The 16,713-nt window shown below is 46.8% G+C and overlaps 2 protein-coding genes across 2 annotated transcripts in view; both read left to right on the forward strand.

The window, feature by feature from the left end:
- The window catches only part of LOC111814304 (ral guanine nucleotide dissociation stimulator-like), a 13,453-nt gene extending 2,435 nt beyond the window's left edge, over nucleotides 1–11,018 (forward strand). Inside the window, exons 2-5 of the mRNA XM_023707417.1 lie at nucleotides 8,691–8,884; nucleotides 10,146–10,232; nucleotides 10,404–10,597; nucleotides 10,793–11,018. Of these exons, the coding sequence (XP_023563185.1) occupies nucleotides 8,691–8,884; nucleotides 10,146–10,232; nucleotides 10,404–10,597; nucleotides 10,793–10,962 (645 nt within the window). The 3' untranslated portion in view covers nucleotides 10,963–11,018. The remainder of the gene's footprint in view (nucleotides 1–8,690; nucleotides 8,885–10,145; nucleotides 10,233–10,403; nucleotides 10,598–10,792) is intronic.
- A 1,010-nt stretch (nucleotides 11,019–12,028) lies between these two features.
- Nucleotides 12,029–15,469, forward strand: LOC111814300 (ral guanine nucleotide dissociation stimulator-like). The gene is made up of 3 exons (XM_023707397.1): nucleotides 12,029–12,104; nucleotides 13,057–13,168; nucleotides 15,193–15,469. Exons 1-3 carry the CDS (start codon nucleotides 12,066–12,068, stop codon nucleotides 15,354–15,356), a joined length of 315 nt encoding a protein of 104 aa, XP_023563165.1. The 5' UTR covers nucleotides 12,029–12,065; the 3' UTR covers nucleotides 15,357–15,469.
- The last annotated feature ends 1,244 nt before the right edge of the window (nucleotides 15,470–16,713 follow it).

A 16,713-nucleotide genomic window follows, 5' to 3' on the forward strand; every position in this document is an offset into this window, starting at 1 on the left:
TCTTTTTTTTTGTGGTACTGGGGATTGAACTCAGAACCCTGTGCTTGCCAGGCAGGTGCTTATTCTACTGAGCTATTTCCCTGGCCCTGGCTTCTTTAAATTACAAATTTCAGGAACAGATTCGTCTCACTAAAAATATCTGCCATAAAAACACCTGAAATTCTATAGGGACAGGTAACAATTTCAGTACATTTTATGTAACTCATAGAAAGTAGTACAATTCCACTATAACATAAATATAAAGTTACCAATACATACTTTAGCTGAGTGTTCTGAGTCCATATACCACCAGTTGCAGTCTGAGGAGGCCCTCCTAAAGTGGAGAGGAGGGAACTCAGGAGATGGCTCAGTGGAATAAGCGTTTCCCTGGCAAGCACAAGGGCTTGAGTTCAATCCCAGGTTCTGCCAAAATAAATAAATAAATAAATAAATAAATAAATAAGAAGTGGAGAGGAGGACCTTAACTCACCCAATGTTGGTTCTTGGCTCTCCTTGCAGTGAGAGGCATACATAGAATCTTATACAGGTTCAGGAAGAAAAAAAAAAAAAAAGAGAGAAGTGACTGGAGTTTGAGGCGCTGAAGGGGAATAGCTTGGATGGTCAGACTGGCCTGTCAACAAGGGAATGTGACCTGTTTTTATAGAGGGGCTAAGTTGGACTACTTCATTTTTGATCGTTATCTTAGTTCTAGTTTTGCAAGATGGTTGTGGAGAAGGTCTTATTGCTTGAGAGGGCAAAATGGTCTCCATGGGATCATTCTTCCTGCCTGGAGCAGTCTCAGCGCTTCAGAGGCTCCGCTGTATCCAAAGTGACCTTAGGTTTAGGATGATGACTGGAGGTTTCTAGGTACCCACTGCTAGCTGAATGACCTTTAAAACTTATCTTAATATCCTTACTTTGGATGTAAAGATGGGAGAATGAGATAGGTTATATAAAATTGGTGTTTCTGTTTGTTTGCTTTTGAGACAGTCACTTGTCTTTGAGGCTGGCCTTAAAGTCACTACATAACACAAGCTGGCCTTGAACTCACAGCAATTCAGTTTCTCAACCTCTCAAATTCTAGGATTCTGGATGTGTGCCACCACTCTTGGCAAAATTAGTGTTAATGAAAGTCACTTTGTCAGCTTAATCCAGCAACTCTAGCAGGCTGAGGCAAGAGAATCATAAACTCAAGCTCAATATGAATGACTTAACCACTGAGTAAGAACTTCTCTCAAAATAAAAAAGCGCTGTGGTTGTAACTCAGCATGAGTGCTCTGGGTTCCCCCCTAGTATCAGGAGCAGAGGGAAGATTTTGAAATTGCTAAGAGAGCTAGTAATTAAGAGGATATGATCTCTATGAACAAATGAGAACTTGAATGAAAAGGACCTTCAGATAAAAGGAAGATCAGCCCTTCTCCAGGCTGATGACAGAACACAAAGTGTTTTAGATGGAGAAGACACGCCAAAGGCTCTGTTTTGCAGTGGAGAGAAGACTGGCATCAGCAGACCAGGATCAGTGCAGTAGTGTGGCTGAGGGGTCAGTGCTCACAGAGGGAGCGCGCAGCCACTGGGGGCTGGGCAGAGCAGGAAGGACTCAAGCAGCGCAGCAACTGCCTGCTGGGGCCCATGTGCTCCAGTCAGCAAGGGGTACAGGCCAGCTCTCCCCAGTAACAGACCAGCTGGATGAACGGTCCTGATACTGTGGTTGGTGCTCAAGATCACCGTCCCTAGAGTCAACTAACAAGGCTTTGGTTTGAAGCCCACACCTCGGGCCTGCCTGCCGTGCCAGCCCCGCCCCCGGGGCGCGCCGAGATAGCAATTGAGACTGGGCGTGGAGATGATGAGACCCTGAACACCCTGTAGACCCTCCCCTCCAAAACAAAGAAGTCCACACCTTTCCTGTTTTGAAAAATAATATTTAACTTATGTGGACACCAAGAAGAATCCCTGGCATTCTTGGACTCTCTGGACTCCAAATCCTCGCAGCTGATCAACTTCCCTCAAAATGTGATAGAGATTGTTTCAGCTCTTTTGTAAACTTGCTGGTCTGTTTCTTTTGACTAAAACTTTTGCTTCCCCAGCTGTGCAAATTTATCTGTTTGTGGAGCACACAGGAGGAGCAATGAACTCTAGATGTATAAAAACTCCAGAGGTCCGTGTGTAAATACCCAAAAATGAAGGAATCAGGCAGAGAGAGAAGAGGGATTGTACTTACTGTGGTTTTGATTTGCATTGTTTTGATAGTTGGTGACTTTGAGCAATTTTTCACATATATGTTGACCACTTATATCTCTTCTTTTAAGAAACATCTATTCAAAAAAAAAAAAAGAAAAAGAAAAGAAACATCTATTCAGATAATTTACTTTAATTGGCTTTCAATTCATTGTTGATTGTGTGTTCTTTAAGCATACCAGATAATGATCCCTTGTAAAATTAGTTGGCAAATATTTTCCCCCAACCTGTTGGTTGTCTGTTTGTTCCTTCTCTATGAAGAAGCTCTTCCATGAGGTGATCTCTGCTGTGCTTTCTGTTGTCTGTGCTCTGAGTCCTATAAAATCATTCTTACACTCCTGTCTTGAAACGACTTCCTATGTCTCCTTTCCTAGTTTCACGGCTCTGAATCTAACATTTTGGTCCTGGAGACACTTTGAATCGTTTTGGGGTATGGTGAGTGGTAGGGTCCATATAAAACCCTCCATTTCAAAGATTTGAAAGCAAAAGCTGGTTAAACTACAACTTTGCATCATTTTGACAAAAGAAAAATAATGTGACATAGTGAAATGTTTATTTCTAAATTCTGTTTCCAAAAACTAGTTTTTGTACAGGCTGTGTTTTTGGTTAGAACATCGCCCATACTTGGCAAGAACAAATGGCGTGTGTGTTTCCCTTCAGGTGCTCTGACATCTGCCAATCTGCATGCTATTTCATTATTCATGGCATGGAAACACTGAGTGAAACTGGAGCACTTGACTTCTTTTATTAAAAAAAGAAAAGAATAACAATATTTAGTGAATTTCCAGTCTTTTACGTAATTTGTCAATCTTGTTATAAACTGTAATGAACAATTTAGCAAATATTTTCTTTTGGTGGAATTAATACTATTTAAATATTACAATGACTGTGACATCAAGCAATTGAAGGCCAAATGTCTAGGTTGAGGGCAGACCCACCACGATGGCCCTTTGTTTGGTATAGCCACTAGCCTGGTCCAGCACTCTCAGGGAGTGGTGAGAAGAGCAGAAGAGGGAGCTGACAAGGAAGTACCTATAAGGAGAAGCTTCAGTGTTTTGTTTTTCCTGGAGAGGTTTCTTTTCACCACCTACTGTACTTGTGCTCCCTTATAAAGATCACTGCTAAGACATACTCAAGCTAAATAAGGTCGACATTGGGGAGGATGGTATAGTTGTTCCCAAGTGCCTTTTCTCCTTTTGCTAAAGGATTAAACCTTGAAACCTACCTTCTGTAGGCTGAGTGCGATTTCCACCCTGTCACAGGCGTGCCCTGGTGACTTCCATTGGCCAATAAAATCAGAGTGAGTATAATGCACAACTGTATCCAAATAGTAAATCTATTATATAGTTCAACTTACAAGGGGCCATCCTATGATCCTAGACCTGGAATGAGAAGTCACTTTGTGCGCACCCAAGTAGCTCATAGTCAACCCAAAGCAGATCCTAAGTCCCTAAGAAATGTGACTAAGCAGTAAGAGCTATTGTTGTAAGCCACTTGGATTTTAGGTTCATAAAGGCCGCAATACGATCCATTCACAATGGTTTTTAGGGGAGAGAGAGAAAGTACTTTAGAAATATACTTTCCCTCTCCTTGTGGCTGCACGTGTTAAAGTGTCTGAAGCAGTGCCCATTACTAGCAGGAGGGTAGGAACATGCACATCTGTCCTCATGCAGCCACAGGTTTGGTCCAATAATGAATGCAGAGAACATGTAACTGCCTTATCCTCCCTTAGACTTTCATTCCTTTCCCTTTCCTTACACATACTTCAGTCCTAAATAAAGCATTTTGTTGGACAAGACAGTGAGTGTCTGCACCAGGGGATGGTGGGGAGTAGCACTGGCCTGGCTCAGGCTGCTGGAGGTCAGCAGGGAGCAGGGTGACTGTGCTGTGGCTGGCAGGACTATGGAACCCAGGCTGAATGAGGAAAATGTCATCATCGTAGGGATGGGAAAGTGTTGTGGTGTGGAGAGTCAGAACTTGGACAGCGTCCACTTGTGGGCCTGGCCTGGCACAGAGCTCTGGTGATTAGAGGGTGGAGGAGGCTGCACACAGGGCAGTGAGGGATGACTGAGAGACAAGAAGTGGGCATCTGCACGGGAGGTGGTCAGATGCAGTGTGGGCTCAAGCAGGCAGAGGAGGGCATCTCTGCCTGATGTCTTTTCCTATGGGGACAAAGGCCCAACTGTTAAAGGAGAGGTACTTGGGTGGAGGTCAGCCTGATATGAGATTTCAGCATTAGAGAGAGATGGGAACAGCACCTGTGCCTGGAGGGGCCTCCAGTGTGGCTGGGATTCAGGCCTAAGCAGGGCGAGTAGGTGGCCCTGCAGTGGGCTGTCCTGGTGTTGGTAGGGACTCTGCCATTGTGGTACCTGCCCCAGATAGGATAACAGAACTTCTGGTGGATGGAGGGCCTGGATGGGGAGGCAGAGCCCAAGCAGGATGGAGGAGATGTCTGTGCAGAAGGTAGCCCTGGTGCATGTTCCAGAGACTGAGAGAGATGATGAGGCTGCCGGTGTGGTGGCACATCTTTATGGGGCAAACTTAAATTTCCGAAGCAAGAGACATTACTGGAAACCAAATATCTAGAAAGCCTCCCAATGTACTGAAAGTATAAACATTATTATCAATATCTTAACTCTCAAAGTAACCTTTAAACGTAGCCTAATACAAACTCTGAAAACAATGCCCATGTTGTAGCTCAAAAATCAAATGACAACGAGGCAAGTCCAAAAGTTAAAAGAAGCGCTTTATTTTAGCTGATACCCAGCAGCGGTCTCTATGCAAGGTGCAAAGAGGCGCTCTGAACACTGACAAGGATCAGTATTTAAGCTTGAAAACCGCAGAAACAGGGGAAGGGTGGAGAAGAAGAAGTGGCAGAGTCATTGGTTCATGGGGTGGTCCTTTTGGGTGAAGGTGCTGAGCTGGCAGTCATACAGAGTTCATTGAGATAAGGTTTGGGGAACAGATATCATAAGACTTGAGTCATAAGGGTAAGGAATTGGGAGGAATTTAAGTTGGCAGTAAAAGGGTGAAGAATTGGGAGGAATTGGGAGGAATTTGAGTTGGCAGTCAAGGGGTGAGGAATTGGGAGGAATTGGGAGGAATTTGAGTTGGCAGTCAAGGGGTGAGGAATTGGGAGGGGTCAGCACATACAGAACAGGAAAACTGCGAGGTTAGACGGGCAACAAAATGGAGTCAATTTTGACAGGGTACAACACCCCAAATCCTATCTCTAACAAACTGAAGCCTTAACCATAGTTCTCGCTCTAGAACTAAGCCTAAATCTAACCATAGCACATCCCTTAACTGCAAGCTCAAAATCTAACCACAGTCACTACTGAAAAGCAAATGCTAAATCAGAATCCCTAAACCAAGTCCTTACCACTACTCATCATAAACCCATCATTTAAACCCCTAACTGTAGCCCTAAATCTTATCACTGAACCTTAACTGCTAACTTATAATCCCTAATTCCTAACCCTAACATTAATCACAGATCCTAGCCAGAACACTAAAACCATGTCTTAAACCGAATTCAACACTCTTGCCTGAATCCCTGACCTGTCAAACTTACCCTAAATGAGAGTGGCAGGGTCGACCACAGGTCTATCTTTTGTCTTGCTTAATCCAGTCTACCTAGATATAATGGGGTCATGAGGGGTGTTTTGATATTATTGTGTGTGGTATTATTGTGCAGAGTGTGTGGGGAGGGAATAGTGAACAGCCCAGGGGGACTTCGGAGAAATACTGTGTGAGGAATAGATCCGTTAAGGGGACCCCAAGAGATGACCTCACTTCCTGAATGATGAAACAGAGCCCAGAACCTTGTTGCCTAGCGCCCATACCCAACAGTCAACTGCAGCAAGCCCACTAGTCTGGAGACCCTGGCTGTAACAGGATGTCTTGGTCTTGTCTCCTGACTTCCCAAGGCTCAGGCCTTAGGAGATCTCACAGAGAAGGTCTTGGCCACATTTGGAGATCGTTGCTCTCCCATTGCCCTGGTTGCCTGTGGCCATCTTCACAGAATCGAAAGGTAACACAGAGCAGCCTCGCCAGGTCAACACACCCCAGCATATCACTGGACCCCTCCTTGTGTGTGCTCAGCCCCTCCCTGGTGTGAGTGTGTGTCACTGTGTGCCCATCTCCACGTGTGAGTACTGAAAACTCTCCATGCTGTTTATTGCATGGCACAGCAGTTTGGCAGTTTGTTAAGGCTCTGGTTTACACCTAAAATGTCCCCATATTGTCTCAGGTGTTCAAGGTGGGGCTTGGGATGAGGTAAGGTCCTTCAGGTGGTATTCTCATCAGCAAGTATTGATGCGTTCATAGCTGAAGGTGCTGTTAAGAATGGAGGCCTGGTAGGAGGAGGTGGGTCCCTGGGTGTGTTGCCTACAAGGTTGTACTCATTTTTTAAATCAAATTAAATTTATTTATTTATTTATTTATTTATTTATTTATTTATTTATTTATTTTGGCGAACCGGAGATTGAAATCAGGCCCTTGTGCTTGCCAGGCACACACTTATTCTACTGAGCTATCTCCCCGGCCCCCTTAATTTTATTTTGAAAAACAAAAGCAAAAACAAGAACAAAAATCAGAAACAAAGACAAACAGGGCAATATACAACAATATATATGTTATAGATTTTCAAACCAAGAAAAGCTGAGTAGCAATAGATGATATATTATCTATTTTTATTGTCAAATCTGTTGCTCAGATTAAAAGATATATATAAGACTGTACTTAGGGTTACATATTACCACTTGCCTTCAAGAAACCTTACATTTTTATTCTTGTCTCTCTTTTTTATTTAAAAAATTTGTCTTAAAGACACTGTAGTAATAATTGATATGACATTAAACACAGTACCCATTTAGAAGACCAAGATAACAGGTAGTCAAGCATGGTTTTTGTAATACACATTGCTGTCCTTGATGTAGTTGCTTAGGTCACAGATATCAGCATACAAAGTTAGTCAAGATGAAAATTCTATGCATTGACTGCTATTTTCAAAAAAACTGATGGAGATTTTTTTGTACAATCGCCTCAGCCATCTTGGATATATGCTTACGTGTTTTCCCCTACTTTTGTTCTTATCTTTTCTCCTTTCTCTCCTCTTCATTGTTTAATTTTTAAGTTCTGTTTCTTTCTGTTTTACTATATCTGTTATACCTTTCAAGTTTTATTTCTTCTTTTGAGTTCTTATATTAGGGAGACAATACAATACTTACACATGTAGGTCTGGTTTATTTCACTTATGAGTACAGCCTCTAAGTTGCATCCACTTACCTATGAAGGCTTAGAGTTTATCTTTCTTTATAGCTGAGTAATACTCCATTGTATAAAATATCACATCCATGCTCGGGTGTTGGGCATTTTGGTTGCTTCCAAAATTTGGTTATCACAAATTGTGCTGCTATAAACACGGGTGCACATATAGCATTTTGGTACAATATTTTCAGTTCTTTTGGGAAAAGTCCCAGAAGGAAAATACCTGGATTGAATGGGATTTCCAGTCCAAGTTTTTAAGGAGTCTCCACACTGATTTCCATAGTGGTTGTATCAGTCCACATTCCCACCAACAGTGGAGAAGGTTCCTTTTCCCTCTCAGCCCCCCAGCCTTTATTATTATCTGATTTCTTTATGATATCCATTCTTTCTGGGATGAGATGCTCTCTCAGTGTTGTTTTAACTTGCATTTCTTGAATGGCCAGTGATGTGGAGCATTTTTTTCAGGTATTTATTTGCCTCTGAGAAGTGTGTATTCATCTCCATTTTTGGATTGGGTCTTTAAATTTTGGGGTCCCTATTTTTTTTAATTCTTTATATATTCTAGATAGAAGACCTTTGTCTGAGTGATTATTCCTTAAGATTTTTTTCCAAATTTGTAGATTGTCTTTTCATTCTGTTGGTGATTTCTTTCGAAGTGCAGAAACTTCTCAATAAGAGAAGGTCCCAGTTGTTGATTCTTTGAAGTATTTCTCATGCAGTTTGATTTTTATTCATGAACTGTTTGCCTATTCCTATATCTTCAAGATTTCCAACTACTTTCTCCTCCAGGAGATTTAGTGTTTCAGTTTTAATGTTTAGATCTTTAATCTATTTTGCTTTAGTTTAGTGCATGGCAGTAGACCTGGGTCTATCTTTAATTTTTGGAGGGTGGAGAGCCAGTTTTTCCAGCACCATTTGTTAAAAAGGCTGTCTTTCTTGTTTGGCCCTTTTTGGTTGACTTCTTGTCCCTGTGCCCTCCCTTCCTGTTCGGTATAGTGACTATGGGTTGAGCAGCCACCCACCACCATGATCTCCACCGTGCCACTTCTACCTTGGAGCCCCTAGCAGTGAACTGGACACTCTATGCCATGAGCCATTAAGTTGCAGGTGTTGGGTATTTTCTTTCAGTGATAAAATAAGTGACTAGTAACAGAGCTGCTGTTTCCATGTCTGAACTTCTGTCCTTGCCCCTCTCCCCGCCCCAGGGAGAAAATGCATCAAGCCGGCACCTGGAGGTGCGCGGCTGTCTGGAAATCCTCTTCGAGGATGCACGCAAGAGCATGGTGAATGACCTGGTGCCTTCTGTGCTTCGTGGGGACACTTGTTTACTCCACAGGTTTTTCCAAAGCTACCGATCAGTTGGCACCACACAGCAGGTGCTGGAGCTGCTGTTGAAAAGGTGCATACTCCTTCCTAGCGGGGAGCGGAGCCATTACTTTCTGCCTGGGTCTTCAGCATTCCATGCACAGCCTGATCTGTGGAAACTGGGATGCTTAGAGAAGACCTTTGGGTGTTGTCAGACCCAAGAAATCTGAGCCTGGGAAGCACCTGCCCTGGGCCTCTCACGTGTGGCCTTCATGCACCCAAGGAATGCAGGTTCCCATCTGTAAAGGAGACTCTGCATGGCATCTGGGGGATTCCTATCCTGCTGTAGCCAGAGCAGGAAGTCTGGGGTGGTGTGAGGGGCACAGGACCCACTGGGATCTAGAAAGATGCTGGCTGGGTTCACTCATTGCACACACAGAGACACAAAGTGCTTGTTGAAGGTGGGTTCACTTCTGGGCCTTTCTGGCAGTCCAGGGAAAAGGGAGAGTGAGTCACTTCCATCCTGAGCTCCATTTCTACCTCAAAGTCAGTCAGTGACATAAGTCAGGAGAGGGACAGTCCTGGTGTTACAAGTCACTCAGGTCCACGTGTTCAGGCTCATTTGCTTGCATGGACCAAGTCCAAGCAAGATACTTATTGTTGAGAAGAAAAGCCTTATTCAAAGGCAGCTTCCAGTTGATGGAGGGGTCTTTGGCCTAAAATTATGGTGCCCAATTGTACAAGAGTCTTTCTAAAATTAATTTTATTGAGAAACAAATAGAAATGAGACGGTTTCAAAACAGGATAGTGGGACAGTTATAATAATTAATACATTGCATATTGCTGTCTTCATAGTAGTTACTCATAGTACAAAATACATACATGATATCCTGTCCAAACACTATTAGTACAAAACTTACTTCTCATTGAATTAAGAGAAAGCAGCTGTATATCTATCCTAACTATTTTGTATATACAGATACAAAATGGTCCTTCATTTATATCCCCTTTTTCATTTAGTTTTGTCAGAGATGGGTATTCCATTGCCATTTAAATATTGTAGGTGCATGAATTCATCAAAATAATCCAATATAGTCCAGTAGTCGTAGTATAGTAAAAAATGGAGAGGGCAGGGGTGATCAGGAGCAGCACACATCTCTGGGCTTGCTCCATGGCTCCCAGCCAGCATTGGTCCAGACTTTTGGGGCAGCATTTGCATACTGTGTCCATTTATCTGAGCAGAGGACAGGAGGGTAGCTCTGAGGCTCTAGGCCCGAGGGAGTTGAGAGAGGCCACTTCTCCCTGTAAGAAAAAGTTCTAATCATGAAATTTCTCTTTTTCCATGCTGGTGACAGATGTGACACCCTCATGAACTCCTGCCGACATGGCCACATCCTTGCCTGCTTTGGCAGAGGTGGTGAACGTCAGGGTCAACTCAGGAAGTGAGTGGGCTTCTGTCAAGAAGGGGCTCCTATGCCTGAGTGGGGGCTGCGATGTGGGAGAGTGGGGCAAACCTTGGCTCCCACACTTGTGATTCTTGCTGTGGGGCTGGGGGTGGGGCTACAAGGAAGGGGAGGGCAGGCCCCCAGCACTGCTCCTGTGTGCCTACCCAGGGCCATCTCCACCATCCTGGGCACCTGGCTGGACACCTACCACCAGCACTTCCAGGAGCCTCCGGACTTCCCGTGCCTCAAGCAGCTGGTGGCCTACGTGCAGCTGCGCTTCCCTGGCTCACATCTGGAGCACCGCGCCCACCTTCTGCTGGCCCAGCTGCAGGGCCTGGTTCCGCCGGATGATGAGTCTAAGGGTGAGGAGGCCTGGGGTGAGGACAACAGGGCACACGAGGAAGGTCTGAGCTGGGCCCACACAGACAAGGCTCCTGCCTGACCCCTCAGGCAGTGACTGAGCTGTGATTCTGCAGTGGGGTCAGGGCCCAAGGACTCTTTGGCAGGCAGGGAATGGCTCAGAGCCGGCTGTGATGATGGAATCTTCTTTCCTTCAGCTCCGTCATCACTTCCAGAGGAGGAGTCAGCTGTGTCAGAGACTCTGGAGCTGGACTCAGCCTCAGAGCCACAGGCACCCGCACAGCCACCTGGGCCTTCATCCGAGGCCACAGCAAACACAGTGAGTAGACAGAAACCCTGCTTCCTGGGTCCCCTCCTGAGCTGGTGACAGAGCAGTTCATGCTGAGGGCTGCGGGAGCGGCTGGGCTCAGCAGGGCAGGGCCCCGTGGGCTTCCTCCAGGCATCTGCCATCCAGATCTGCTTGCCTGCTGCAGAGCCTGCGTTCCCGTGCACACCCTGCTTTAGCACTGCACACCATGTGACCAGGCACATTTCTGAGCCCTGAGATCTCTGCTCCCCCTGGACAGCAGATGTGGTGCTATCTTGGCCTCTTGTACAATGGCCATGGAGATGCAAGGAGCAGGCCTGCCAGGCTCCCTCAGGGCATCGTGCTCAGAGCAGAGTTTCTGGGACCCCTATTTTATTTGTGTCCTAGGGCACCTGAGCATCCCCAGCACTTGTCAAGCACCCAAAGGGCACAGACCTCGCCCGATGAAGCCCCCAGTGGTAATAACTGTGTATGTGAACATGGAAACAGACCTAAAGGGGAGGCACATGATGTGCCTGGTCCAAGCAGCCTTATGCCAAGTTCTATGCATAAATACTAGACAGAAAAAATGCCACCCTCCCTTCTTGTTGTCATGCTGTGCTGGATCAATCCTACCCAAAGCAACCTTGGGAACCAGAGTAGCACCTAGGGATTCCATGTGCCTGGACTCATAGACCCAGCTTCCAAGCTCCAGCCCCAAGCCCTGGGCTCCATCTCCTCTCAGGGGGACAAGGAGAGCAGGGAATGGCTGGCTCTCACAGTCTGCACTTCTGTTCCCTGAGTGTCACATCAACTTTCCTTGGGAATGTACCACAACAGGATGCATCCAGACAGGGCCAAGGTAAAGCAGCTCTGGACTGAAAAGACTGGGTTGTGCTGCAGGAGGCACCCAGGAACCTCTGATGGCCAGGAACACCAGGCTGCTGTTCATTATGGCCCTGTTCTCCTTCCTAGCCCTGGGACCCCTTCCACCTTGAATCTAAAGAGCCCAGAGTCTTAAACAGTGCTTCTAGAAGCCCCAGAGCTGGCTGCAATCCTGGGCAGCCTTGTAAGGTCATTGTCTCTGATACTAGCTTTGGCTTCCACAGATCAAGGAGCCGGCCCCCCAACTACGGCCACTCTGCAGTCAGCAGCTGAGTGACTGCTGCATCATCAGGGTTGGTATGGAGGAGGACAATGGACGTACATATAAGAGTATCTTGGTGAGTAGGCAGTAGGGGTTTCCTCTGAGGGCAGCACAAGCCAGGGGCCCTTGTATGTTGAGCACCACATGTGCTTCTGCTCTCCTGGAGGTGTCCTTCTAGAGGGCCAGGATGAATGGACAGGAAGAAAGGAGTCAGTGGCCAGCGCTCTGGGCCTGGGCTGAGAGGGCAGAGGAAAGCTGCTCACCCAACTCCAGCGGGGCTTGGGCAGTGAAGGGCAGGCCCAGAGCTGGGCTCAGGGAGCGGGAGCTGGGAGGACGAGCTCTCATGGCCCTGTTGTGCTGTGAGGACTCTGATTTTCTCACAGAGGACCCAGAGCCACTGGGGGTTGGAACCATGCAGGGCAGCAGTGATGTGGGGGCTCTCTGTCAGGGATCAGCTGCTGCCAGAAAGGAAGGGGGGGGGCTCCTCAGGAGGCTGCAGCTGCTGTGCAGGACAGGAGATCTGGGCCTTAGCTGGCTGGTGACCTTGGAAGTGGCCAGCACTGTCCATCTGGGCATCACTTGAACACAGAGCCAGCAAGAGCTGCTCATAGCACATGTGTGGGCACAGAGCAGGACTGTCCTCATGCAGGCCACTCTCTGACTGAAGTGGAGCCATTAGTGAATGTGATCCTCCCCACACAGGTCAGGTGGCACCACCTGTGCTCTGCCCTTTGGGGTGCAGGCACCCAGGGGTTCAGTCTGTGCCACTCAGCAGTGCAGTGTGCAATGCAGGTCAGGCCTGCAGTGGTACAACTCCTCCCTTGGCATTAGGGCGGGCTGCTGTAGGCAAAGGGGCTAAGGATGTGTGGGGTGGGACCCTGCTCATCACATGGAAGCTGCCCCTGGGGGGCAGGAGAAGGGGAAGAGGTCCTTAAACCCAGTGGGCGCCCTTGTGCTCAGGGCTGGGATCGCTTGCTGCTGCACTGTGGGAGAGCCTGCTCTGAGGGACTGTCTATGCCTTAATCCAGGTGACCTGCAATGACCTGACTTCCACCATCATCCGGAAGGCCATGGAGAAGCATTTCATAGATGATGACCCCAAATACTATGAGCTTCTGCAGGTTGTTTCTGACAGTGAGAGTAAGTCAGAGTGTGGCCAGGATGATGGTGGGGTGACAGGGCTAGCACTGCCCGCAGCCACAGGCCTGTGGCTCTTGGCTTTGGAGAACAAACCAGCAGGAAGATAGCAGGCAGCATGCCCAGAATCACCTGCCAGGACGGCCCTGGACACCCTGTTAATCCATTGCTCTCCCGAGAGCTCCTGGTCCACTCCGCTTCTGTGTCCTCTGCTGGGTGTGAACTGGCAGGGCAAAGCCAACTCAGTGAGGAGGGAAGAGCCGAGGTGCATCCCATGGGGCAGGGTGACCAAGTGCTAAAGAGAAACGTTCTTCTGAAGGAATCCATGTGGTCATGGGCTGATGTATTCTGTGTGAAATCCATGTGTGTGACAGCAAAGGCACCTGTTTCAGAAACCACTTCAGTGCATTGATACTGGGTGGGTGACAAAACTCAGAAGAAGCACTGGCACAGAGACTCTGGGCAGGTTTCCGGGCCCCTGTGCCTGTGTCCTCCTTGGAAAGAGATCACAGTGACCAGTGGGCTCCCCCACATACAGAAAAGTACATCCTATGTCTGCACAGATGTTGTCAGTGCTGTTTTCTTTCCAATGAGCTGGATACACACAGCAGTCGTTAGACCAGCTGTCGGTAGGGACAACCACCACCCGTAGAATTATGTTGCAAGTGGTCTTGAAGCTTCCTGCACCATGTGGTTAGGTGAGCATAGTAGGTGCCCACCCCCCTCTCCAGTTCTTGCAAAAAACTAAGACTGAATCTCAGGGGGCCTGAAGAAGTAGAAGCAGAGCTCCCTAAGTTCCTCCTAGCCCTGGCTTCCAACCCACACCAGGCCAGAGAAGAGGGGTTAGGGAGAGGAGTTCAGAGAAAGGACTTCCAAGGTGCCTGGGTGTGGAGGACCACAGGGGCAACTCTCAGAGAGAGAAGAGAAATCATCTTCATTTTGGCTGTTCCTGACCCTGTTTCCATGGACTGATATGTACAGAGCTGGCTGGGACTTTTCCTTGTCCCTTCAATTGGCTTTAAGCAATATATATCAGTTTAGTCAAAGCACCGGTGGTAGTCTTTGAAGATGGCACATGTGTTTCCACCTGCTCTTTAATATGAGTCAGGTCAAGATGGGATGAAGAGCTAGTGCTCCACTCTGTCAGCTGGGATAGAGCCTCAAGATAGAGGTTATGACTTCCTGGGGCTTGAAAGATTACACATCAGAGCTCAAGCAGCAGACCCCAAAACATTAGATACTATCTCAATTGTGTAATTCAGATTACTCTCTGCATTTCTTTCTCTCTGCATATTGCAGAAATAAATGCAGGCCTCCTACCTAGCTCAGCTCACAGTACTCATCTACTTCCTACCATTCTCAATCGTTTATCTTCAAGCTTCTCCTTTTTCATGACTGAATAAAGCCCAGGTTGGGCCCTGGGTCAAGGCAAGACCTTTGTTCTGGATAGCCATCACCATGGCTGGTCTAAGGACCCCTTGGCTTTCCATAACTATAAATATGCTTTAGTACCTTTTGTATCACCACAAGTTGCTCTTGAAGTGGTAGATTGGAATTAGCTTGGCTGAATTCCAATAACTTATCCATGGGATTACAAATACAAACTTCCCTGACCAAGATGGGGACCTGGAAGGGCCAACTATACCTGGGATCTACAGGATGTGAGCTGGCACAGGAGGGCTGGGGTGAGGTCTGCCCTTGGGCAGGGGTCCTCAGAGTGTTTGTCTTTGGGTAGCCTTCAGGGGACGCCTAGGGCTCTGCAGAGACTACTACTGGAGTCCTGACCAGTAAAGGCTCAGAGTCCGCAGCATGGGGTGAGCCTTTTCCATCTCCAGGCTCAGCTGCGAAATTTTGGGTCCAAAACCCCTTTCCAACAAGAGTCCTTAGGCTGTGCCTAGCCCTCTGCAGTCTATCCACAGGAGAAGCCCACATAGTGCTGGAGCAGAACTGGAGGGATCTCCAGAGTGGGTGTGTGTGGAAGGGTGCCCTGTGAGCACCACTGACCACCTCTCTGCCCAACTCCACAGGAATGAAGATCCCTGAAGGCAGTAATGTCTTCTATGCCATGAAGTCCAGCACCCTGCATACCTTTATCCTGAAGCAGCAGACCTTCCTCAGTTGGCTGGATGTCAGTCATGGAGCCTTCCCAATCCCCTGTCGCCGGAAGGAAAGAAGACTAAAGCCTTTTTAAAGGCCCCCATTAAGTCACCTTGGTGACATCTGTCTGGGATGGAGTGGCCCAGGCTCCTTACATTGCCCTCTGCCCACCTGGCAGCCCAGGGCATCCCACACCCCTGTCTCACCCCAGATCTTTCCCCCCATTGAATCAGTGCCTATCATTTCATAGACTCATACACTGAACAAAATAAAGACCCAAGTTTTTTTAAAAAAAGTTAGAAAGCAGAAGATTAGATGGCAAGAAACTTCTTGCCACTAAAGTCCTTTAATACCACCTAGGCTATAGATATATGAAACAGATTCTGTGAGCTAGCTTCCAGCTAAAAAAAAGATGATTATTTGTAATTATTAAGGATAAAAGTGGAGAATAAATTAAAATTTTCATATGTGAGCCAGTCAGTGTGTATGCTGGCTCTGTGATCTAGATTGTCATTTTATTATTGATTTTTATAAGTTCTTTATTTACTTTGGATACTAGTTCATAAGAATAATAAATTAATTTTCCTAACTTATGGCTTGGTTTTTCATTTTCTGTTATTTTTTGACTAATATAAATTTAATGCAGTTAGATTGCTCAATATTTTAAAAATAATCACTGGGGGGAAATATTAGTGGAGCAGACTATCAGCAAAACCCAGCTTCCCCAGGACCAGGAATCAAGACATCTGGAAAACAATAACTCGATGAAGGGAACAAAATAGATTCTAAAGAATTGGGAGACAGAAAAAATTAGAAACTACAGAGAAGCTTGAGCAGCCAACGCAATACAGAGAAAGCGATGAAGCGGTCAGGAAAGCTGGCTCCAGCTCCTGGGGAGGTGAACTGGCTTCACTGCCACAAAGTGAGTCTGAAGGGAGGTGGAAGCTCCAGGGAGAAAAAGTGGACTGAGCCAGCAGTGCCAGCTCTGAGAAAAGCCCGTGTCAATCTCAAAATGCCAAAACAATATGGGGTTTTACTCGGAAAGTGACTCCTTCCACATGGCAGGCCTTGGTTGGGGAAGAAATCTGGGGAAACAACTGCCATATATGAGAGGGTTTGATCAGCAACCGCTTGGAGAAGGAGTGAGTTGCTCAAATCTGAGCAATTCAGTATCTGTGGTCTGTTTGCTTTCCCCAGCTACTAGTGTGAGCAAAGCGTGCGCCTCGGTTTGGGCAATTGCCACAGCCTGAGTAGCATGGGCAGAAGGGTCTTTGGAGGAGGGGTCACCTCACAAATCCACAGGACATAGAACTAGTCAGAGAAAATCATGACATGAGATACACAGAGGAACCAGGAAAGAGGGAGCTGAGCTACTGGGGTGACCACAGCCCTAGAGTGGAAATCTTTGACTGGCACTTCCCAGTAAGAAAGGCAGGGCAGGGTTCAGCACT

This window comes from Octodon degus, unplaced genomic scaffold (genome assembly GCF_000260255.1).
Source record: "Octodon degus isolate 3935 unplaced genomic scaffold, OctDeg1.0 scaffold00288, whole genome shotgun sequence".
NCBI lineage: Eukaryota > Metazoa > Chordata > Mammalia > Rodentia > Octodontidae > Octodon > Octodon degus.

Coding starts and splice junctions, on each gene's coding strand:
- LOC111814300 (XM_023707397.1), top strand. CDS start 12,066: ATGGAGGAGGACAATGGACGTACATATAAGAGTATCTTG. Junction 12,105..13,056: donor GTACATATAAGAGTATCTTG/GTGAGTAGGCAG, acceptor GCCTTAATCCAG/GTGACCTGCAATGACCTGAC. Junction 13,169..15,192: donor GGTTGTTTCTGACAGTGAGA/GTAAGTCAGAGT, acceptor CCAACTCCACAG/GAATGAAGATCCCTGAAGGC.